The 26,211-nt window shown below is 37.7% G+C and overlaps 1 protein-coding gene across 1 annotated transcript; it reads left to right on the top strand.

The window, feature by feature from the left end:
• The first annotated feature begins 2,965 nt into the window (after nt 1-2,965).
• LOC142350634 (uncharacterized) lies at nt 2,966-23,385 on the top strand. The gene is made up of 5 exons (XM_075402540.1): nt 2,966-3,117; nt 9,263-9,428; nt 18,645-18,820; nt 19,732-19,862; nt 22,896-23,385. Exons 1-5 carry the CDS (start codon nt 3,069-3,071, stop codon nt 23,334-23,336), a joined length of 963 nt encoding a protein of 320 aa, XP_075258655.1. The 5' UTR covers nt 2,966-3,068; the 3' UTR covers nt 23,337-23,385.
• Nucleotides 23,386-26,211: the final 2,826 nt, after the last annotated feature.

Below are 26,211 nucleotides of genomic sequence, written 5' to 3'. Positions count from 1 at the left end.
CCAACGATAGACGGATTTATGGTTGCTTGGTTACCGAGTAGAAAATGGTTAGGTGTTATTGCACCTAAGTCGGACGGGTTGGCGCTTACAGGCGTTAAGGGACGTGAGTTTAGTGCGTATTCGACCCGACAAAAAGTAGTGTTCAACACCTCATCTGTGAGGCGACGCGTACCGAGGATAGTGTAAAGTACTCTTTTGAAACTACGAACTAACCTCTACAAGATGCAACCTTGGTGTGGCGCACTGGGTGGATTGAACCTCCACTTAATGCCCTTATGTGCAAGTTCGGTGGCAATGCTAAGCGTATTCCATTTTTCCATACATTCACGGAGCTCTTTCTCCGCTCCAATGAAAATCGTACCATTATCCGACCAAATCATAGCAGGAGAACCCCGACGGGAGACGAACCGCTCCACTCCCATTACACACGAACTAGTGTCCATGGACGTGACGACTTCAACATGGACAGCACGAGTAGTGAGACAAGTGAAGAGAAATCCCCACCTCTTCTCGGTAGTCCAACCAACTGTGACTTAGAATGGGCCGAAGTAATCAACCCCGGTGTTGGTAAAGGGAGGAGACTGGTATGCGAGTCTCTCCTTTGGGTGGTCTGCCATGATAGGTTGAATGGTTGCTGCACGGAATTTTCTAAACAAGACGCAGTTTGATTTGATTGAACGCAGTGTGGAACGTAGTTTGAGGATGGCATAACGTTTCTGTATTTTTGACCTTAAGTAATCGATGCCCTGATGATGGTTCTTCAAATGAGTATGCCGCAGAAAAAGTTTAACAAAAGTATGCAGCACGATAGGATGCTTAGTGTCAAAGTCAATTTCCACTAGCCGTCGGAGTCGACCAGAAGAACGGATGAGACCATAAGGCCCAATAAACGGAGTAAACTGAGCAATGTGGCTGCTCTTCTTAACGGATTTGTTGTCAAGAAGATCCTTTCTTTCAGTTTTGAAGGACTCTCCTTGCACCAGGTACTGGAGATGACGCTCGGCTTCGTCAAGCTCAACAGGGTCTGCTATGCTGCCGTCTACGGTGCGGTAACTTTCATGAGATGATAAAAAACGGAGCACATATGCGGTGACACGTAGTAGTTTTTGATAAGAACTGAACTTATCCAATGGGATTAGATTAATGCTTTGTTCCTTAGGGCGCTTGGTTACGGATGCGGCAAGAGATTAGATGGAGTCATCATTTTGTTCCTTGGTTACAACGCCGAGCTTGATGTTATCAACGACGTCACTATTTGGCACAAAAGGGAATTGCTTAGTTCTCAAGAAGTCAGGACCCCTCACCCAGCTACTTGATTGCAAAACTTCAGCGGACATACCACGCGTGCCAGCATCTGCCGGATTATCACAAGTGGCGACGTGATTCCATTGGTCAACGCTGGTGTTCTCCAGGATTTCACTAACACGATTTGCAATGAAGATGGGGTGTTTGTTTGTTGAGTTTATCCACTGCAAGACGATGGTACTATCTGTCCACATAAAGACTTTGTCCACAGTAACCGTTAATGCTCGACAGATTTCCTTTTTAAACGGGCAGCGAGGAGAGCGGCTTGTAATTCCAACTTAGGAACTGTCATTACCTTCATAGGTACAACACGGGCCTTGCCCAAGACAAACGCCAGCTCTGTTATAAACTCCCCGGAGGTGCAAGTTACTTGAGCCCTAAGAAAACCTACTGCACTGAATACGTCCTGCGAGCTGTCACCAAACATGTGGAGTTCAAGATGTTGGAATGGTCCTGAAAAAAAACTTCTCGGTATAGTGATCTCATTTAACCGCGGCAGTTCAACACACCAGGCAAGGAATCTGTCAACTGTGTCTTTAGGCAACTCGTCATTCCAACTTTGTCCATTGACCCGCCAAATGTCTTTCAAGATTAACCGAGCACCAAAAGTGAACGGTGCGACAAGACCATTTGGGTCGTAAACCTTTGACACAAGACTTAGGACCAAGCGCTGTGTTAAACTTATCGTGATGGTGCTGTTAGTACCCCTGCTCACAACCAGAGTATCGCTGTTGTGATCCCACTTAAGCCCAAGCACGTGCATTGATTCCTCTTTGGATGAAACGATGACCTTCGGTTCAGTTGATTGAGCAGACCCATGAATTTGGTCAGCCAGATCTGGTACATTGCTTACAAACTTAGTAAGCTTGAACCCACCTAGATGGAACCCACCTACATTCATAAAATCAACCATTTTTTCACTTGTTTCTCAAATTCTTCACTTCTGCATTGAAAATTCTTTTCAATTTGTTTTTTGTTTGATCAGTCCGTGCAATTTGTCAGATAGCTGAACCAAAAATGCACAAATTTTAAAAGACAATCAGGTCTTGTGCAAGTATTTTTTCTATTTATCTTTTGTTATAATTCTTTTCTTTTTCTTTTTATGGTTTCTCATAATTTTTTATTCCTTAGAATCAAAACAGTTTTTTCACCAGGTTGGAAAAATGTTTAAGGTGGACAAGTAAATGGTGCTTCATATGAATTCCTGAACCAAAAATTTTAATAAAAGATAAAGTGGACATAGAACATAAACTTTATCTTTTCAGACAGCTTGATTGCGCGATCTAAATTAAATGACAAGAAGATTTATGTATTTACACCTGGTAGAAGCTATCACAGCCATGAACAATCACAGTCCAGTTGAGTTTTGATGCATTAAAGAAAATTGTTCACAAAAAACTGCGAAGACAAAGTCAGGTTTTTTATTGCTAGTTAAAAGTTTTTCCCTTAAAATAAAGGGAACAAAGATTGTTGGAACATTCTGAGCTACATGCACACACCAACGCCCCCGTCTTATAAATCTATAACTCCGTATTATAAATCAATAGCCGCAAAGCAAGGTAACAATAGTCCGATTAAACAAAACTATTCGGTTCATAAAAATTTCTGTTCTGATATTTGTCATAAAATACCCTCTCAAGGTAATCATTGTTGATTAATATTTGCTTTTAATGCTTCAGCTTTCGCTTTTGTTGGGTCTAATTTTCCAACGCAATTATTAACTTTGGGCAATTGGGGTCGTAATCAACTAAACGAGCTACAAAATGGCAACAGCTAAACTTGTTTGTGTTTTATTGGTAATGTTCCAACAAGGTAAGATTTTCACTACTTAAAAAAACAAAACTTCCGAAAATTTTGGTACAGTAACAACAGTACACGTACTTTACATACGAGTAAACTATCACCATAAAATTGCTTTGCTCAGAGAAAAAAACATGAGTGCATCCGATATTATGTCGAATAATGCCCAGAAATCACCCACGAAAAAGCATCTTTTACAAAAGTTTCAAAGAAATAATCAAATTATTTGGAAACAACGAAAACATAGAATTTAATTTTAAAAGTTCATCGAACTTCCGCAACCGCCATTGGATGCAAACGCTATTAAAGAGTTATGTGGACTGTAGTCGCAACATTGGAGAGATGTAGATACATTACTCCACACAATAAATTTACTCGAATCTGTCTCTGTTTTCCACTATAGCTGTTGACAACGAGTCAATTAAACATAAATGAAAAACCCTGATTAGAAAATATTTGAATAAACGGTCCTTGCTTGCATAACAAATTGCGGGTTAAATTGACAAATTGCAAACCAGCATTTATCTATACGAGGGATTTCAGTTAGACCTGAAGTAGTTAACTGAAAAATTCTGGAGGTAATTTGGTTTTCAAATTAAGTACTTGAAGTACATAATAAAAATATTCCGAAAATTAAGTTTCGGCTATTTCAAAGTGTGTGTTCTCTGTTTTCCAGCACAGTCCTATGAAGAATGATTTACAAAAATGTTATGTCAAAAATATAGGTTTGAGAAGTAATGTCTGTTCAGATCTGCTATAGTTCAACTCAGATAATAATTTTCGATAAAAAACTAGTGAAAACTGACAGTGGTGAAAGGAGAAAAATTCAGCATCGTGTTTGATGTAAACCGGTTTGACTACCACACACCGATCTTAGATATCATATCATAGTCGTATATGGCGAGTATGGCTTCTTAGATACCATTTTCAAGACCATGCAAAAAAGTGAATGTACTCTGCATCGAAGTAATTTAGCTTGCTATACAAAGCTCTAGAAGCAAAATTGCATTTGAACACGGCATTGATACTTTTTTCGATGATTTCTTAGATACCATATCCAAGACCATAGACTTTTATGGCCCATCAAAGATCATAAACCTTTATTCGTGGAACATCTTTTTTTACGCCAGAACACTTTTCGCAACATCTTATGAGGGCTTCCGACGAAAATATGCAGACCTAAAATTTTCTCATGAAAAAAATTTTTATGGTGTCTTCGATATCATATCCATGACCATAACCTTCTATGGTTCATACAAGATCAATAAATTTTTTTGTGCAACTTCATTTTTTGCCTCCAGAAAACATTTTAAAACACGTTAAGGAGATTGTCGTACACAATCAATACTGTGTACTTAACTTGTGGTCCTAATCGCTGTCAGTTTATCTGATATATTGTTTCGCACTTAGCACAATTCCGAAGTAGGGTTTGCTTAGCGAATTACCTATCTTTCAATTATCTACTTTACTTAATTAGCAAATACAGTTGTAAAATAAAAATTTGAATTGATCAACTGAACACGAGATATAAAATGAAGAGACTGAAACAAAATGAATCTTGAATAACAAAGGTCACAACATATATGGACAAACAATTTCCCGATGCAAGAAAGAGGGCAATAGACTGACAAGTCAACCTGAATAACTTAGGGTACTAAAATGAATTTAACTTGACTCCTTAAAAACGTCCTTAAAAAAACAGTTTTGAATCGATACGTGCCAGTCATGTCACCGTTTACAATACTGAAATGTATTGTTTTGCAATAGGGGGGTGAAAATTTAACTGACTATAGGCGTTTTAAAGGTCTATGGCAAGGACGAAAATTTTATCAGATGGTTCTGTTTTATAATTTGTAATTATTTGGGATATAGAATCGATCAGTCTTTCATTATTTGCCATCTGCTCCCTGTATTTGTGAATAGATTAATAAAAACGTTTGAATCAAGGGCTAATTTTTATAGTTTAGTCTGTTTTGACTGTAATAACAATGGGAGAGACAAAAGATTGATCTGAACAGTTAAGTTTTTCTATTTGTCCTTCTTTAAATGGTTTTTAAATTTCGATGTTAACTATGTCCTTTAAATTATTAGGCACTCTTCTACCATTTTGGTGTTTTTGTTGAAAATGTTTACGGAGTTATTATTTTGCAATATGTACTTTAGATCTTCCAGTGCGTGAGATAAGATAAGGAAATTGTTTTGCTGTTTTAGTTTAAAAGGGGCACAGAATAGTGGTTTTGTTGATCATATTACATCAATTGAGCTTAGAGTTTGGTTAACTGATATGCCGACTGCATCAAACAAATATCTGCCTTTGAGAGATTTTAGGCCGTCTCTAACAACAACAAATTCAGCCTCTTCGATTCGTCAACCATTACTTTCTACTGGCGTCTGCATCAAGACGAGTAAAAGAATAGGCTCATTGGCAAAAGTTCTGAGCTCTTTAGAGGGTGCGGTCGTCAGCCATCGTGAGAAGGAGGAGTTGTAATGTCTTCCGCAGCAATTGATTCGTTTAATAATTTGCAGACAATTCCAGATTCAATGAGAAGACCCACTTTTGTATTTACAACTTGTAAAAACGTGTTTTTCGGTTCAATATACAGAAAGATGCTCGCTCTGCTGGCCACCATATTGTCATCAAAACTATCGTAATCAGAATCACATTCCAAATTATGATTTTTCTTTAAAACAGCCTCAACAGTATTTTCAGTTATTTATCAGCAATAGAGTTCACATTTGAGCAAGCAGTTTTTGTAGAGGTGGATTTTGGTTTACGAAACACACGAGCAAAGTGGTTTTGAGGACCACAGTTATTGCATGTCTTGATTTTATCATTACATTTGTACTTATGGTTTGCTGACCAAGTGAGGCTGCAATTTTGAATTAACTGATTCGCGGATCGAGTTTGTACGTGAAAATTTTTGCGTTGACTTGAGTTACGAAATTGACGTTGTGGCACTATAGCATTCACTTATAGCTTAGGTTGACTGTTAGTGATTTGTAAATGGTTTTGCTGACCAAGTTCTAGATTAATTGCAAAGCGTAATGCTCGGGTGGGTTCAACATTTTCTTTCAGTTACTTTTTCTGAATTTCAAAATCCTGCAAGTTGACAATAAAAAAAATCTCTAATTAAGATGTCTTCGTGTTTTCCAAGTTCACAGTTGTCTTATAATTCCTTCAATTTCCTATAAAAAAGTTCTTCGAATTCTCCTTCTGTTTGCTTTGTTGTAACTAACATGTATCTATCGAAGGTGATATTTCTTGGTCGAATGTATGCCTACTCCATGACTCACAAAGTTCTGTAGTGGTCAACCTATCCATCTCGAGGTGCGGGTTGCGGCTACATAAATTTGTCTTCCTTCTGTTATAGGGCTGAAGTATAACATAGAAACGGCTTTTCGAACTGCCTGGTTCCAAGTTTTATCACCGCACATGATCTCAATTTCTGGTTGTCTTCGGAACGGATTTCCCAATTCCTTTTCAATTGGGCGTTTCTATTCAATTTTTTTGCGTTCCGATTGAGCAGATAATCCTTGAATTGTGTTTTCTTAGATCGGTTCGAGTAGGGGTTGTACGTGTTCTGGTTGAGGACCAAGTAAGATGTCTAAAGTAATGTTTTCTTTGGCTCAAAGGGCCCAATTTGCCTGTAACTGCCACTTCTCCCATTTGAGAGGGGAGTCCTAGCTTGGTTTTTCCCTACAGGGCTCTACGCCTAATGGCGTTCGGTTTTGAGCAAGCAGTTTTTGTAGAGGTTGGATTTTGGTTTACGACACACACGAGCAAAGTGGTTTTGAAGACCACAGTTATTACATGTCTTGCTTTTAGCATTACATTTGTACTGATGGTTTGCTGACTATGTGAGGCTGCAATTTTGAAACATTTGATTCGCGGATCGAGTTTGTACTTGAAAATTTGGGCGTTGACTAGAGTTACGAAATTGACGTTGTGGCATTATAGCATTCACTTATAGATCAGGTTGACTGTTAGCGAATTGTAGATGGTTTCGCTGACCAAGTTCCAGATTAATTGCCAAGAGTAATGCTTGGGTGGGTTCAACAGTTTCTTTTAGTTATTCTTTCTGAATTTTTAAATCTCGCAAGTTAACATTAAAAAGATCTCTGATTAAAGTGTTTTCGTGGTTTCCAAGTTCACATTTTTCGGATAATTCCTTCAATTTCCCATAGAAAGATTTCTCGAATTCTCCTTTTGTTTGCTTTGTTGTAACTAGCAAACATCTATCGAAGGTGATATTTCTGGGTCGAATGGATGCCTCCCCCGTGATTTGCCAAAGTTCTGTAGTGACCAACTTATCCATCTCGAGATGTGGGTTGCGGCTTCATAAATTTGTCTTCCTTCTTTTCCAAGACTGAGGTATAACATCGAAACGGTTTTTCGATCTGCTTGGTTCCAAGGTTCATCACCGCACATGATCTCAATTTCTCGTTGTCGTTGACAGCGGCTTTCGCAATTCCTTTTCAATTGTCCGTTTCTAGTCAATCTTTTGCGTTCCGATTGAGCAGATCAACCTTAAATTGGGTTGTACGTTTTCTGGTTGGGGACCAAGTAGGATGTCTAAAGTAATGTTTTCTTTGGCTAAGAGGGCGCACTTTGCCCGTATCTGCCACTTCTCCCATTTGAGAGGGGAGTCCAAGCTTCGTTTTCCCATAAGGGCTCTTTGCTTTATGGAGTTCCCTTTTGGGCAGCTGGCTGCGCCATGTTGTACACAATCAATATTGTGTACTTAAATTGCGGTCCAATTCACTGTCAGTCCATCCGATATATTGTTTCGCACGGCGGTTGCACATAACACAACCAAAGTAAGGTTCGCTTAGCGAATTACCTATCTTTCACTTTTCTACTTTACTTGATAAGCAAATACAGTTGTAAAATAAAAATTTGAATTGATCAACTGAACGCGAGATGCAAAATGAAGAGATTGAAACAAAATGAATCTTGAATAATAAGGGTCACATTATATATGAAAAAATTATTTCCCGATGAGGGAAAGAGGGCAACAGAATGACACATGAACATGAATGACTTAGGGTACTAAAATGAACTTAACTTAACTCCTTATAATTGTCCTTCAAAAATAAGTACAAAATTAAAATAAGTACATCGTATAGGAATTTTACAGTAAAATTCCTATACGATGTACTTATTTTAATTTTTATGAGTTTAATTGTATGAGTTTACTATGTACAACAGAGATCAAAGACCATAATGATTTCTCAGAAACCGTATTGAAGGTAATACAATTTAACATTTGTGATCATGGATTGAAAAGCCTTTATTTGGCTGCAATATTTAACGTTTCTCCTAAATCTTAAAAACCATTTCCATGATCTTTTATGGCGGCTCAAATATCATATCAAAGACGATAATGATTTCTTAGATACCATATCCAAGATCATACACTTTTACATTTGTTATAATGGATTGAAAGCCTTCATTTGGTTGCAATGTTTAACATTTTTGCTGAATCTTAGAAACCATACCCAAGATCATATATGGCGTCTTCCATATCTAAGACCATAATGGCTTCTCGGATACCATATTCTACCATATTCCTGGATATTCTGCCAAAACTACCAATCTCATCTTGAAAATCATACCAAAGATCATTTATGTCTTCTTAGAAACCATCAAAAGATCATGCAAGAAATTTTGCTTTGACTTGAATGGAACCATATATGGCCTTGGGTATCTAAGAAAGGGTCAACCCGGGAATTAGAAGATAAAATGTAGTGGCTAATTCGGAAATGGTTCATTTTTCACGGTATCATAAGAAGACTTGTGATGCAGATCTCACGCAAAAATTGTAGACTGTTGACGAAGAACAATAGTGGGCGAAGAGAACAACAAAAGGTCCAAGAATATAATGCCAAGATGAATTATTAAGCTAAGTTTTTACCGACAGTGAAACCTTTCATACATTGGGCTAAGACATTTATTGCTATAAAAGAGATATTTGATCATTTTTTGACAATATATATATATATATATATATATATATATATATATATATATATGTATATATATTGATATATATATATATATATATATATATATATATATATATATATATATATTTAAATATATTATATATATATATATATATATATATATATATACACAATAAATAATCTGTTACAGAGTTGGTTCCAGTGCAGAGTTCTACTGCTGAAGAATTGGACTACGAATACGGCATTCAGTTTACGGACGAATTCGAGGCAACAGTGCCCTCACCAGACTGGGAGTCCCTGGTGTTCTGGCTTGCAAATGGAGTAGGATACTTTGGAAGAGCATGCCGACATCATAGGTGAAATGCAGAATTGGAATTTATCAATCAATTTGTCATTAGGAAGTAGTTTAAGTTATTAATCTTCTTAATAATGAAAAACGTTTTTCTAGAGTTTGTTGAAAATTTTTGCCTATCATTACAAACAGTACTTGACAAACTAACAAGCCGACCAACTAACTCGTTGAAATCCCAATTTCTGAAATATGTTTTATCTCTCGTTTCCTTTACGCATGTTGAGGGCTAATGAAATATTGATTTATCTCCATATTAAACATTCGATATAGTAAAAATGCAAAAGGAAGTACGCAAATTTTCATAACATTTAATTCCATTGACATTTCTAACTGTTGCGAAAAGTTTTATGCGGTAGCTTATTTTGTTGAAATGAACTATTACATCTTTTCTTTCTAATCGAAATTGTCTGCATTCTCAAGAGCACTTTTATCGTGTTGCATTATTTATCATCCAAATCTATAATATCTGAATAGAGTTTTAGGTAACTCCATGATTAATAAATTTGGCCAGTGACGACAGGTAATGGTATAAATTTCGACAGTCAATTTAGATCTAAAATTTTCTCCAATCGCCTATTAAAACATAAATCAACAAGCATTTCGTAACAGAATAAACGGAACTAGACGTGGCAGGGTCGAAGTATGGCAAAAAATTTGCCATTACGTATCAATTAATTTTCAAAAAACTTGTACAGTTTTATTTTAGATCAGATTTTTACTCATTTTTAAAATCTTGACATTTTTAAACTCTTTCAAAAAGAGAACCATCCAGACAAAAAAAATTATTAGCAGACATTTTTAGGCCATTCGACATAATAAACTGTTTTTTTCCTTCTTAGTCAGCTAACCAAAAAAAGTCCTTAAACAAATTAAAGCGACAAAATCAAATAGAGTAGGCTTTTAATTTTTGTTATTTTTTATTTCACAGTGGAGGTGACGGGTGGGGCGTGGTTACGGGTGGAATTGTAGAATGAGGTTGAGGGGTTGGTGTAACGGCTGCTCTCCTTGCGTTTCACAAAGAAAGTTTTACACCGCCCAGTTCGTTCTGAGTGGTTACAAAATCTGTCCGGATACTTCGTTTATGCAGTTTGCTTTTGTAACTGTATATCCGTTCTGCTGTACTTATCGTTGCATTAACTATTCAGTTCGAAACTATTCGCCAATCTGAGTTTTTCAACTATCAATTTGAACTGGATTGCTACAGATCACACAATACGGGATCTCTTTATGTATACCAGTTCAATCCGATAGAAAAAACAAATCGAAGACAAAGATATATGTCTAAGACCTGTTTGTGCAAAAATGTTTAAATTTAAACTTAAGTTGGCTTTTGCTGTTTGTACTCACAAGTTGAGAATACCAGAAGTTGGGGTTGTAACAGTTGAAATTCAGCTCCAACAATTCGTAGATACAAGACACAGTAACAGAATTTACTGCTCAAGAATAATTTTTTGAATACAAGACACAGTAACAATTTACTGCTCAGGAATATTTCTAGTTCAAGACACAGTAACACGTTATTTACTGCTCAAGAAAATTGGTTTTGCAATATTTTGCTGAGTTATACTTTTAGCCGTTTTCTGCGGCTGCTACGTTGGGTTCTGTGTGTTGCTTTTTGTTATTTCCCCCCTTTTTCTCTTTTTTCTCACGAGACAAACTGCAACTAGAGCTAGAACTATAACTATTACTATTAAATGATTAGGACAACAGAAAGTGTTTTGTTTCTATTTTCCCGCCTACGCAAGCTTAGCGAGCTCAGCTCCAACATCGCCGGCCCTGTTTTTTTTCGTGAAAACATCTTTGTCCATTGGTAGTACTGGAGCGAGCTTCACTACTGGCCTCTTGTAGTATCCATCTTTCGTTCGGATTGTCGCTGATCGAATCACTCCGTCGGAACCTTCAAAGGTTTCGGTTATTCGACCCAGATCGTAATATCCACGTTTGTCACTGTCTTTCACTATCCACACAAGATCACCCTGCTGAAGACCTCTGTCCGTTGTGGTCTGCCATTTCTTTCGACTATTCAACGTTGGCAAATACTCTTTGCGGAATCTGTCCCAGATGAGGTCTGCGTAAGCTTGTGTTTGTCGGAAGATCTTTCCATGATCAACAAATTGCTCTGCACCTGATAGATACGGTAAACAAAGGTTCTTGTTGCCAAGTATGAAATGGTTTGGAGTAATAGCTTCTAAATCGGTAGCATCAGAACTGACCTGTGTCAGCGGTCTAACATTCAGCGTCTGTTCAACAAGACACATCGTGGTTGACAGAACATCTTCCGTGACTGATCGATTGCCCAGCACTGCATACATTGCTTTCTTGCAACTCCTGACCAGTCTTTTCCACACTCCTCCAAAGTGTGATGCTGCAGGTGGGTTGAACTTCCATCTGATACCTTGTTGAATCAGATGTTCTTTAATTTGCCTCTTTTTCCATGCTACTATATACTCTGCCAGTTCTTTTTCAGCTCCAACGAAGTTTGTCCCGTTATCGCTAATCATTTTGACCGGTTTGCCTCTTCGAGCAATGAATCGCATAATTGCGTTCAGACAACAATCAGTGTCTAGTTTTGGTACAATCTCTATTTGCACCGCCCGTACAATAAGGCATGTGAACAGACAGCACCAACGCTTTTCGTTTCTTCGACCAATCTTTACTGTGAATGGTCCGAAATAGTCTACGACCAGATTCGCGAACACTGTTGATGGAACCAATCGCTCCTCAGGTAGATCTGCCATTACTGGTGCCTTTGTTTGGGCTCTTCCCTTTCGACATCTAATGCATTTGTTTTTGATCGATCTCAAAGCATTTCGTATGCCTAGGATCCAGAATTTCTGCTGAACTATGTTTCTGACATGTTCAGCACCTTCGTGATGACTATTCTCATGTTCATTTTGCAAGAATAATTCAACTACATGGTGCTTCAAATGTAACAGTATTGGATGCTTGGTTTCGAAGTTAAATTGACTTTTACCTATTCTGCCTTGGGCACGAATAAGTCCTTGCTGGTCTATGAATGGTAAAAACTGGAGGATTTTGCTGTTGTTTGGAATTTCCTTTTCAACCTTGAGAGACTTCATCTTTTCAGCAAACTGTTCTTGCTGCAATAGTTTGAAGATGCTTGCTTGTGCACCCTCTCTTTCTTCAACACTTAGTGTTTTTGTTGCCGGTTTGTGTTTTCTAAATACGCGCTGTACGTATGCCATTGTATTTACATGTCGAATGAAATTGCTGAATCATTCCCCTTGAATCATCAGCTTTTTCTCTTCAACCTTTGCTGAGAAGACCATTTGTTCGTTTTGTTCGTCTGAAGCAAATGTTAAATTCACCTGTTCAGCCATTCGTTCTCTCGTTGCTTCAACCAGGCCGGCTTAGTGAGCTATTCACTTCTCTTAAGTTCGTCAACATTGATCGCTCGTGTCCCGATGTCAGCTGGATTGTTAATACCACTCACATGATTCCACTGTGAAACATTAGTTGTTTCCAAAATCTCAACCATTCTGTTTGCAACAAACTCCTGTTGCTTACGGTGGGAGCTATGAATCCATTGCAGAACAGTAGTGGAGTCTGTACAAAAGTTACAACTGTGAATCTGTTCTTTAAGTCTCACCGCCATCACTGCTGCTTGTAGTTCCAAGCGTGGTATGGAAAGGTGTCGCATTGGTGCAACGCTGCACTTTCCGATTACAAATGCTAAGTCTGCTGAGTATTCTTTGGGCTTTGAACGTAGGTATGCCATTGCGCACATTGTGTCTTCAGATGCGTCGGCAAACACATGAACTTCCCATTTGTCCTTGGTTGTGCTGAAGTATCTTCTATCATTGCTGGTTTCTGCTACTTCTGGAAGCTGGTCTTTCCATTTCAGAAACTCCTCTTTTTCGTTAGGTTCCACTGAATTGTCCCAATGTTGTCCATTTTTTGTCCAGATGCTCTTCAGGAGTCGTCTCATATGAACACTGAATGGTGCAAACAGTCCAAGAGGATCAAACAGCGAAGAAACTAGAGATAAGATCTTCCTTTGGGTGATTGGGTTCTCAACTTCTTTGCTTGTACCTCTACAAACCTGTAGACTATCATCAATAATCGTCCACTGAAGCCCGAGCACGGATGAACCTTCCTTGCTGGGTTCTACTTCAACCTGCTTTGTGTTGCTGATTGATCTCAAGTCCTCTGTGATTGCGTTGGTTACCACGTCACTGTTGGTGATCCACTTCTTCAGTTCAAATCCAAGTTTTGAGAGAAGAGGTTGTAGTTGTTTGAAAACCTTGATTGCTTCCTCAGGTGTTTCGACTGACTTGATAAAATCGTCCAGGTAAAAGTTGTTTTGGATTGTTTTTGCTGCAATTGGGAACTCGTCCTCGTTATCGATGGCTACTCGCTTCAGAGCGTAGTTGGCACATGTTGGTGAACTCTTTGCTCCGGAAACATGACGTTGATACCCGTAAATTGGCAGAGGTTCGTTCATTGTTGGTCGGCACAAAAATCTCAAGCAGCCTTTATCCCGTTCAGGAACTTGCACTTGCAGAAACATTGATTCAATATCTGCGGTTAGGGCTATTGTTCCTTCTCGAAATCTGAATATTGTTCCAATCAATCCGTGTAGTAGATCGGGTCCGGCTAACAACTTGTCATTTAGGCATATATCCTTGTACTTTGCTGCAGCGTTGCAAACACGGCGAACTTTACCCGGTTTGTTGAGGTTCAGTACTGGATGGTGTGGCAAATGCCATTCCTTTCTGAAAGTGCCTTTGACTTCCGATTTACCAAGGATCTTCACAAATCCCTTTTCAACATCTGTATCAATTGAGTGTTGATACAATTCTTGGGTGTCGTTGGAATCTTTTTTCCAGTGAGTAGAGCTGACCAAGGGCCGAGCCGTAGTTGTTTGGATAATTGGGTTCTGGTTCACTCCAGAGCATGCTCACTTCGTACCGCTCTCCCGTAAACTTTGTTGTGCTCTCTAAAAACTTCTGAGCTTGCTGCTCTTTCTTTGATTGACTTACAACATTTATTTTGGAAGCATAAGTTTCTATGTCCCACCATGATTTTATATTTTTGACCACTTTCACATCTTCTGTGGAGGCGAAATGGCAAACATTTTGACTTTTCTTGCGTGTCATGGGACCACTGACTACCCATCCTAATTCTGTTAAGACGGCGAAAGGCTCACTTTGTGTTCCAATCTTATAGTCCAATGGAAGTTGAATTTCGTAGGCATCTTGTCCAAGTTTGATGCCTAATACCATCAGGTTGAATGTTCTGTTAGTGAGAACATTCAGGTGTCTGAAGTTGTTCTTTAGTTTCTTGTAATCATATGTTGTGTTTCCCAACGAGATTGATGGGTGTGCAAACGCTTCAATTGAATGCACCGTTGAATGTAGTCTCTTTATTGTGATAGGAACCTTCCCTGTCCTCAAATCTTGCGTCCCATGTATGCCAGCTATGTTCAAGGTAACGTCCGTGCCTTTGGCTTTTAGTTGATCCTTGACACTTTGATCGATGAATGATACTGTTGACCCACTATCGAGGAAAGCGTAGGTAGTCAACCTTTTACCACCACTCTGAACCGATACAGGAACTATTTGAAGAAAACTAGTAACTTGGTTACTCTGGTTGATTGTTGCTGCGTTCACGTTAACTGCGTGACTACCCTCGTCCATTTGGTTTTCTGAGTGTAGCAGTCTGTTGTGCTTTTTGGTAAATCCATTTATACCGCACGGGTGGACTTTACAATCTTTGATTGCATGCCCTTTCCCTAGACAACCATAACATAAGCGTTCTTTTCTTACTGCTGCATAGCGATCGGTGACATTGATACTCTTAAATATTGGACAGTTCCATATTTTATGAGTGCCAACCGCTAGTGGACAGTTGTTGTTTTGCATTTGCTTCGTTTCGTTCGCATTCGAACTCGCAGTAACATTTGACGATTTTGATAATCGTTTTTCCTTGTTAACGTTTGGTCGATCATCTTCCCTTCGTTCACTCTTGGTTGATGGCATTCCTTCATAGACAAAAGCCATTCAAGCTAACCATTTTCAAGGAGAGTGAGATCGGGTCTATCTTCTTGACACCCGTCAACGAAGAAGAACCACTTTTCTTTCAAGTTTGGGGGCAGTTTTTCAATTGCCACTTGCAGTGTTGAACTTGAACGCAGGTCGCCCTCATAATTGTAATGCTTCAGTACATTAGCTAGATTGCCGATTGTCATTGAGTAATAATTTATAGCCGTTGAGTCGTGCATTCGAATTGGTTGCTGTTTGCGCAATATGTTAAGCTGAGCGTCGACAATTAGGTAAGATTGCCCAAACTTCCGTCCCAGGAGTTCCCTCGCTTGAGCGTAGAATTCTCCCGAATAGCCCATTCCTGATATAGCTAACTTTTTTCAAGTGAACAAAGTTTTCAAGTGGCTCATTTTCTCTGAGTCGGGTATATCGCGATGGTGAACCGTTGCTTTGAGCATATTCGACCACTCCGGCCACTTTAGGGGGTTTCCGTCGAAAGAATTCAACTTCAACTTAGGTAGCTGCTTGCTACTGCTTGGTTTATTGCGCTTAAACTTGTCTTGTTCCCGGGCTGCGCTGGCACGATCTCCACTTGGTGACCGTGAGTTAAGTACACCTTCGCGTTTGAAGCTTACCCTGGGATAATTGTTGTCGATCTTGGTTTTCGCACGCTCGAAACTATAATCGTGCAAGTTGGAGAATTTATCCGAGTTATCGAGCCAACCGGAAACATTTTTGTTCTTCACTTTGTTAGTAGGGGCTGCACTATCATCAGAATCTGATGCTCTTGCGTCAACAGCTTCTTTCTCGTATTCCAGTTTCAGTGCACCTTCTTCTTCAAAAAGTTGCATCTCCATTTCAAGCTCTTTCCTTTTCAATTGGAATTCAATTTTCTTCAACCTCATTTTTGCTGCAAAGTCTTTCTCTAAAGCCGCAAGTTTTTCTGCCTTTTTAGCTCGTTTATCAGAGGAGGCCTTTGAATCATTGTCCTTGTTTGGATTATATTTTCAACAGTTCGTTGAGAAACTCTTAGAACAGACTGTGATTTCTTAGCGGCAGTTGGTTCTGCATCGCTTGTCAATTGAACAGTTTGCTTCTGTTGATCCGTCATATTTGTTTCTCCGTGAATGTATGGTAACCAGTCTGCGTTTAATTTTTGTAAGAAATTTAGTCGTTCGGCTTCGTAACCCTCAAACAAATCGGGATCACAAAGAAGATTTGCTCGCTTCCGAATAAGAATGCAAAAAAGTCGTCAAGCTGCAGTACCTGTTGATAGATGGTCTTGAGATTGCTTGGTCTATCGTTGTTTTTGATTAGCTCCTGGCCCTCCTGAGTTTTTGCTTCGAGTTGTTGTTGGCAGTTGCTAATCTGTCTATGCAAAACGTCTTGACTCTGCGACGGAGTCACTTCGTTTGTACTTTGGGACTGCAGCTTGAATCTCTACAGCACTTTCATTTATTTGCTTTAATTCAGCCTTGCTATTCAACTTCTAATGCACTTTGCCTAATTGGCTTTGCGTCGGTGAATAGCCTGTTGAGTTTTGTTCTCGTTCGTCGATGACTTTGTCACTTCGACTGTTGAGTTGGACAGCAGTTTATTCCACTGTCCGGGTCGGCGGACCAAATGTAACGGCTGCTCTCCTTGCGTTTCACAAAGAAAGTTTTACACCGCCCAGTTCGTTCTGAGTGGTTACAAAATCTGTCCAGATACCTCGTTTATGCAGTTTGCTTTTGTAACTGTATATCCGTTCTGCTAAACTTACCGTTGCATTAACTATTCAGTTTGTAACTATTCGCCAATCTTAATTTTTCAACTATCAATTTGAACTGGATTGCTACAGATCACACAATATGGGATCTCTTTATGTATACCAGTTCAATCCAATAGAAAAAACAAATCGAAGACAAAGATATATGTCAAAGACGTGTTTGTGCAAAAATGTTTAAATTTAAACTTAAGTTGGCTTTTGCTGTTTGTACTCACAAGTTGAGAATACCTTAAGTTGGGGTTGTAACAGTTGAATTTCAGCTCCAATAATTGGTAGATACAAGACACACTAACAGAATTTACTGCTCAATAATAATATTTTGAATACAAGACACAGTAACAATTTACTGCTCAGGAATATTTCTAGTTCAAGACACAGTAACACGTTATTTACTGCTCAAGAAAATTTGTTTCGCAATATTTTGCTGAGTTTTAATTTTAGCCGTTTTCTGCGGCTGCTACGTTGGGCTCTGTGAGTTGCTTTTTGTTATTTTCCCCTTTTTCTCTTTTTTCTCACGTGACAAACTGTAACTAGAACTAGATTTCTAACTATTACTATTAAATGACTAGGACAACAGAAAGCGTTTTGTTTCTATTTTCCCACCTACGCAAGCTTAGCGAGCTCAGCTCCAACAGTTGGAGTGGAGGAAGGAAATAGGTGGGGGGATTTATTAGGGGGGGGGGGTTATTGTGTGTGTGTGTGTGTGTGTGTGTGTGCGCGCGTGTGTTTGTTTGTTTGTGTGTGTGGAGGGGTGGGGTTTAATGGGGGGGGGGGGTGGGTCATGGGAGAGGTTTAAGCGGAAGGATGGTAACACCTAAGAACTGATCTTATGCAAAAAATTGCATTAAAAATACCAGAACAACAAATTTTAATTGTTGCTACACATTTCGTTTGAGACAATTTAAGTAATGGTTATGTGACTCTGCGAGAACTGCGAAGTGGGTCGAGATATCAAGTCAAAATTTCGAAGTGACTTCTGCAGAATGAGGTAATCATTCTTAAAACACGAAATGTGCACGTTTCAAAATGACGAAAGTCGACTTTTGGCCTTTTAACTTCTGGTACTGCAAACTTTCGGCAGTCTAAAATGTGCACGTGTGTTTTTCGACAGATTACTCTAGAGCTGATACTTCGTTTTCCGTCGTTGTTCGCTTCGTAGAAGAAAATTATTGCCACGATCGTCCCTGTGGCAATAACGCTTGCCCCCCCCCCCCCCCCCCCTCCTCCTCAGCCGTCTTTAAGTAGCCCGGCCATTAGCGAACACCTCGAAAACAATTTAATTTTTCAATTTTTTTCCACTGATTATTAGTTTGGCTTTGTTTTTGAAAGATTTGCTTCCAAAAATTTTTCTGCGTGTTTTGCAATCTCTGATCGGTGGTTATTTACAAAAAGGTCACCCAGAAAAGACTTCAGGTGTTGTTTGTAAAATTTGCAGATGGTGTTTCAGCAAGTATTATTGCCTGGACGCCTATCACACACAGGCTCCAACCTTTTCATTTTCACCGGGAGAAGACTTGTCATCAGCTGAGATTCCCTTTGATGTGGAGGCGAGCAAAGCCTGGTTCGGAGTCATGATCCGAGAGATCTTTCTGGAGATCAGCATGATCAACTATCAGGACCCAAGTTAGCCAACATTTTGATTGAGACCGAAAAGCCATTGAACCGTCAAAAATCAAATAAAGCTATTGGTTTAAGAAATTAAGTGATAAAAATCCGTGATTAAAAAATTTAGTGATGAAAAATGTGCATGAATAAAAAGTGATCGAAAACATCTCCCTAGTTTTTTTAACTGCAATTAATAGCGATATGCGATATGATTTGTTTGCAAACATTCTTTCGAGAAATAAAAAATTATTTTTATTTGACAAAAATTGACGCAGAATTCGTTGATTAAATCTCAAAATTTTGGAGGCTACAATTCGAGAAATAGAAGACAAATCACTGTAAATAGTTTCCCTAGTCATTTGCCAATTTATAATTCGCGAATTTCGTAAACCAACAACACCTTTGGCATCCAAGTTCTTGATCTTTAATCTGCATAATAGATGTCTGTAAAACATTATGTTAACAATTAATAAAAATTTTACAAAGAAATACATAGTTTACAAAATTTGTTAATTTTTTGGAATCCTGTTTTGGAGATTTTTGAGCCATAGAAACAACAACACAAATTTTTTTAAGCAGTTGGAATTTCTTAGTTTACAAATAATTACAATTCTTATCATGGGTAGAAAAAATCGGAAATTCGATTTAGAGTTTTACAAAAAAATTGCAAAATAATTACATTTACACATATTTGCAATTCAATTTTTGAGTTAACAAATTTTTGCAAATTTGATAAATATTTGCAAATACTTTACAAATTTTTGCAATCATTATGCATTATTAACCAATCATTTAAAAAGTTATTATAGAAAATTTTGTAAAAGATTAATTTTTTAAGACTAGGGTTGCTTTACTAATGTATTACGTTCAATTTTAGGAAATTTTGTCAGAAAACTTGTGATTGTCCATTTGATTGTCTTTATTTTCAGGCGATTGTTGTGAGGTTCAGTCGTTAAAGTACTTGAAGTTCGGTCTACGAAACAAAGGCTGGTCACCGGATACCTACATGTTCAAAATCTCAAGCTATCATAACGAGAGCAAACCACTAAACCTCTTATCGGTGAGTAACAAAAACTTGAAAGTTTTCTTTTGATTTTTTGAAGAACTTAAAATCCGAAACTACAAGCATATCTGAACGGCTTTAAGTAACTTTTGACGTATTTTCCGAAGCCATGATGTACGATATCTAGGGAGCTAGGAATCAGAGCCGAAGGAGAAAAAATGAGCATCAGAGCCGAAGAAGAAAAAATGAGCATCAGAGCTGAATGCTAAAATTTGATTGGCCAAATAAATCAATTGGTTTAAATTAAGTACAACAAGCGTAGCAAACGGTGAATTAAATCAGCTGTCGTCCCTTTATTATCTATGGTATGCGGTTGTGTTGCGCTTCACTCAGCCTCTCCGTGGCCGCAAACCCAGCCCCCTAGATTTTCTTTACGCTATTTTCTAAGTGTTTTTTACATAAGTTTCCTTTAAAGTACTGATTTTAAGATCAAGCAATCAGAGCAAGGGAAATATTTGGCTTTAAATCTCATTTCATGGCATTTTGCTTTGCGCCCGTTCGGCGTCTTCCAATATCCAGGGCCCTTTGCAAACAATTAATTTACAACTAATACCTTGGAGAAGCTTTAAAACAGGCGTAAAAGTAAAAGTGGGCTTCTAAGCGTTTTCTAATTTGAAAAGTTTCCCAAAATCGATTCAAAGAAGGTGTATTTTTGTAACCTTTAGAAACACTTCATCGTTATTATTATTGTTCCGACCAATTTTAGAGGGGTGGGGGGATGTATGCCAACTTTTTTCCTGCCGATTTCAGTTTTGCCCAAGGATATTTTTTATGTACATCGATTTGATCGCTATCCTTAAAGATTATAAAACAATGCCGATTTCTTCAGTTTGATACATTCTGGTAACATTTCCGCTGATTTTTTGATAGCCAACTTTTTGTTCTCAAAAACTATGAGTACAGCAGCCATTTTTGAATTTTTTGTCCCTGTTTGTCAAAATCATTGCCTTCAAATCTGCCGGCACATTGTCTAAGGCGAAAGACCATGCAAAATCAATAAACAATGTTCTGGCACATTGTTAACCATACTAGATGAAATATTGGACACTTCATTTCAATAACATCATTAACCATATAACTTTAAGAGGTTAAACCAAATGATGATTATTAAAAAAAATCGGCCAGAGCTTGCTTGAATCGACCTAAAAATGCTTGAATCGTCAAATTTACGGTATGATAGTTTTGGAAGGTATAGGGCCAAAAAAATTATCAATTAAATTTGAATAAGAACAATAACAAGAAAAGAAAGTTAAGAGCAAAAACGTTTTTATTTGTTAACTTCAACTGTATAAAAAAATTAATTTCAAAGTCGACACGTAAAATTTTTTGCATGAATTTGTTTCAGCTGGGTGAAATATGTGACAATTATTCTAATTATAAGCAAAAAACATTAGCGTAAGCCATATAACTTTGAGAGGTTAAACCAAAAGCCGATTTTTAAAAAAAAATCAGGCGGAGCATTTTTGAATCGATCTAAAAAATGTCAAACTTGCGGTACGATAGTTTTGGAAGGCATTAAGCCATTAGAAATATCAATTAAATTTGAACAAAAACAATCACATGAAAAGAAATTTGTACCAAAAATGCTTCATCTGTTAATTTCAACTGTATATCAATAAAATTTAAATTCAAGTCAACACGTAACAGCTTTGAATGAATTTGTTTTGGCTGCGTGAAATATGTGACATTTATTTTAAATATGAGCGAAAACATGAAAATAGTAAATTAAATGATAAAAATTGCTTTACTTGGCAACAGAGTGTTTTGGTGTTCTCTCGGTGCAGCAACAGAGATGAATAAAAAACTTTAAAATAGACCATTCACACAATTCTGGTTTTCTATTCCGAAGAAAACTTGTCATAATTAGTAAAAACTTGTTTTACATTGATCAATTTATTCATTTTATTTTTGCAAATCTGAGACACGGAGAGAAAGTCAGGGCTGCCGATTTGTGTTCTTGAACGCGTGTTTTCACTAAAAAATTTATTTATTACCTTACATATTTTCAAATTAAAATCTATACAATTAGTTTTTAAACTACATCTTTTTCGCGCATAGAGTGATCGTTTTGAGGTTCGAGCAAGTGCGTTACTTTTTGTTATACCGAAAGAAAAAAACTTAACGAAACTTGAAAGTTTTCGTTGAAAAATATGAGTTTGTTCAAGGCAATTTTTGAAAGTTGATATTTTAATGTTCCACTGAAATTTTTTTCAGTTTAAGCAGCCTATCAACATTGATACTGCAAAGCAGAATAATACCTCTCCTGGTTTCAAATGTTTCAAATTTGTCCAAAAAATACTCTGATAGGTGAGATTCACTATTGAGCGGGAGAATTTATAGAAAATATTGAATGCCTCGGGATAGATTTGAAACTCCTTCGGTCGATGTTGCCCTCATGCTTTGAAGGTGTCCCAATCGTTTTTAACTTCATAATTTTAAAATAACATCACTAGCAACAAAACCTTATTTGGCCAGTCCTCAAATTATATGATCCAAATCAAAAATAATTTTTGTTTTGTTTCCAAAGTTTTCAACCTGTAACTCATGCCATGAAAAGATACACCAAAGATGAGACGTGATCAGAAAACTAAAATTACAAAACCTCTGTCAAATTTCAGATCCCTGCTGTTATCGAGTAATATGAACAGTTCAGTTTTGACCAAAACAATTTTATTTCAATTGAAAAATTAGCTTCAATAAGCGGATTTCTTAATTTGTGTTCTATTTATTTGACTGATTAAAATCTCCACTGCTAGTATACTTGATTAGAATCAATTGATGATACTACCGAATTGGACACAAAACGGTAACCGGGTTGTTGAGGTTCCATACCAAAACGATCTCTGATCAGAAAATCTTCGAGATTACAGGGTAAGCTTGAGCTGGAATCTACAGAGTCTGAAACTCTATTCGAACACATATAAGTCTTGACCATTGTCGGATTGAATTTTGATCCGAGGTCTCGCATAATTGTAAACTGATTCTCTTAAAATATGTCGTGTTTTGACATGTGAAGATAACTGATTTTAGGCCGTGTATGTTCCTAAAATGTGTCTCAACATGATCATGGATATCGGCTTCGGTCCTGGGAACCTCAGACGCGACCATCACGCAAGCGTGGTTGAGGGAGCACCCTACGTCATTCTGGGACGAGGATTTGGTAACCTAGGCATTTCCGAAATCGATTCCGTGACATTTGACTACTGGAACGTAACATCTGAGCTGACATTTCATTGGTTCAAGCATAACATAATGTGCAAAGGGAACCCCTGGATTTGCGAGTTCGAAGACCACGTTGTTCATAAAATTGAGAAAAAGAAGGATTCGATCCAGATGAAAAAGGACAAAAAGGCGGCCGGAGGGGGGAATAAAAAGAGCCGAAGGAAGAACCAGAAAGCAAAAGGGGGAGCTAGCACGTCCAAATCTGCTGGACCAAGGCGGCGATTGTCTCAAAGACTTTTGAACTTCTGATATGAAATCAATGGTCAAGAATTATAAACGCAAATTGTTTTATTTGCTCTACTTTTTGATCTAAATTTTTTAGCTACATATTGGTTATAAAACAGGGTATGGGCACGAGTCGGGTTTAAGCCCCCCTTTTTATTAAAAAAGGGATAAAAGTGGGAGAGTTAACATCCTGTTTCATGAAATTCTGCAATGGGTATATTGCGTTTTTTGAGTTTTTATATCACTTCCGTTCCACTCTGAATCCACAAATGATTATTAATACGAACAGAGCAAAGTTTCCAATTTTATTATTGAATAATAAAATTGGAAACTTTGCTCTGTTCGTATTAATAATCATTGTGAAATTCATGATGAAATCATGTTGAAATTCTAAAAACTTTAGAAAATCAATACAGAATATTGATAAAACGTATTTTTGAGCTTGACCGCGTCCAGTTTACTGGTTTACCGTCTATAGCGTTTTTTTTGTCTTTATATCACTTCCGTTCCACTCTTAATCCACAAATAATTATTGATGCGAACAGAGCAAAGTTTCTAATTTTATTATTCAGCGTTTAGTTTTACGTTTTTGACTTCGGTTTCCAGGGTGAAGATTGCAATGCAAACTCTCATTAGCCAGACGGACTTAAGTCGTGTGAATGGGCCCAGACCGACCCAGATAGCTATTTGCCTGGCTAATACCTGTCTTGGGGTGCCAAACTTAACCTGGGTTGCAAATGATACTCATTCATATTTTAAGAGGCAAACTTAGAAAAGTTTCAATTCTAATAAGAATTATAAACTAGAAGTACAAAGTGTTCTATGCAAGTTTTTAAGTCATTGTAAAAAAGCACTAATATAAAGACGAGAGGTGACCAGTTGCGATGTTCGGTGATAAAGGGGAGCAAACCCTCGTCGAACCCCTCATCGAAGGGGAGCAAATTTTGATATATTAACTTAGTTCCACATAAGTCTGCCTGTTAGTAACTAAATAGATGTAAGCGAGAGATTATTATCCAATCAGAAACGAGTATTTCCAAGCATTTAAATACGTTCTAATATACATAGAAAGTTCCAAAAAAGTTCGCATATCCTGATTTTAAGTAAATATAACCGCGATATGTACGGATTAAGGTGGTTTTTGGCTTAATAATTTTAGGTTGTTTAGACGATTGTTGATCGAATATGAACCGATTCTGCCGTCAATAACATCAGACAAAAAAAACCTGTAAAAGAGCATCAAAAAACCTTGCCGTCTAAACTCTCACTTGTTGCTATGACCAATACTTATACGTTGCCTTCTGTTGAATACGTTTCGTTTAAGAAATGATTATTCGAAAGAGTGTTGTTTTACACCTTTCTTTTGGTACCGCTCCCTAACCCAACACGAGGTATCGTCTTGAAAAAGCAAGTCCATTACTTCTCGTCAATTACACTAGATAATTTCGCTAGATTTTCCAACTTGTATAATTAACCCAATTGTGATAAACTTATTAAATAGATGAATGTTGCGACAGATTCGTTCAGTGCCTATTTTGACCGAATGACAAGAGACTTTAAAACTGTGTGCACACTAAGTCACACGATATCACAGCTTACATGACAGCAAGTGTAGCAGTTAGTGATAGTTGGTGAGTGGAGTATGAACTTAACTGGACGTGAATCTGCGCCGCCGAGTTACGAAGAGGCTGCTGGCCTGACGTCTTTACCTAAACCAGATGGAAGTTCCCTCCCTTATTACGACACATTCCAGCTAATACGACCACTATCTAGACCTAAGGAGCCATCCTTATCACCACTACCTTCTCTCCCGCGATTGAGGTTCCACCTGAAGCCACTCCGTCTTCTTCACGTGGCCCTTATACTTGGGAAGGGAACCAGTTGGCGCAGACTGTAAGACAGAAACTTCTTTCGAATATCATAATTCGATATATTTATATTTGACTTAGACGGCAAACTCCAACCCCTAATTTTCCTAACTTTTCAATCAAATATATTGGGTTATCGAAAAAATTAACGGTATCAGATCAAAAATTAAAAATTCCATTATCTTCAACACGGAAATCTTAAATTAAGACTTCCGCGATTTTCAATACGGAAATTTTAAGATTTCCGCTATTTAGATAACCGGTCACCATCAAACCCCCCCCCCCCCCACAAACATAATTTTCAGAAGAAAAACACCGATATTGAAATTTTTTGGTCGAATTGTCAAAAATTTGTAAAAGGTGATCAAGTCGGTTCGCATATCAGAAATTTACCTCTTATATAGAGAAAATAGAGAAAACATTATGCTAAATTGTTCAATTTGAAATTTTTTGGTCAAATTTGTAGAAATTCTAAAAACTTTAGAAAATCAATACCGAATATTGATAAAACGTATTTTTGAGCTTGACTGCGTCCAGTTTACTGGTTTACCGTCTATAGCGTTTTTTTGTCTTTATATCACTTCCGTTCCACTCTGAATCCACAAATAATTATTGATGCGAACAGAGTCAAGTTTCCAATTTTATTATTCAGCGTTTAGTTTTACGTTTTTGACTTCGGTTTCCTGGGTGAAAATTGCAAAGCAGAACTCTCATTAGCCAGACGGACTTAAGTCGTGTGAATGGGGCCCAGACCGAGCCAGACAAGTATTCGCCTGGCTAATACCTGTCTTGGGGCGCCGACATCAACCTGGGTTGCAAATGAAACCCATTCCAATTTTAAGAGGCAAACTTAGAAAAGTTTCAATTCTAAAAAGAATTATAAACTAGAAGTACAAAGTGTTCTATGCAAGTTTTTAAGTCATTGTAAAAAAGCACTAATATAAGGACGAGAGGTGACCAGTTGCGATGTTCGGTGATGAAGGGGAGCAAACCCTCATCGAACCCCTCATCGAAGGGGAGCAAATGTTGCT

The sequence above is a fragment of the Convolutriloba macropyga genome, chromosome 12 (assembly GCF_964194025.1).
Source record: "Convolutriloba macropyga chromosome 12, txConMacr16.3, whole genome shotgun sequence".
Classification (NCBI taxonomy): domain Eukaryota; kingdom Metazoa; phylum Xenacoelomorpha; order Acoela; family Convolutidae; genus Convolutriloba; species Convolutriloba macropyga.
This window is presented reverse-complemented; position numbering and strand designations above follow the sequence as displayed.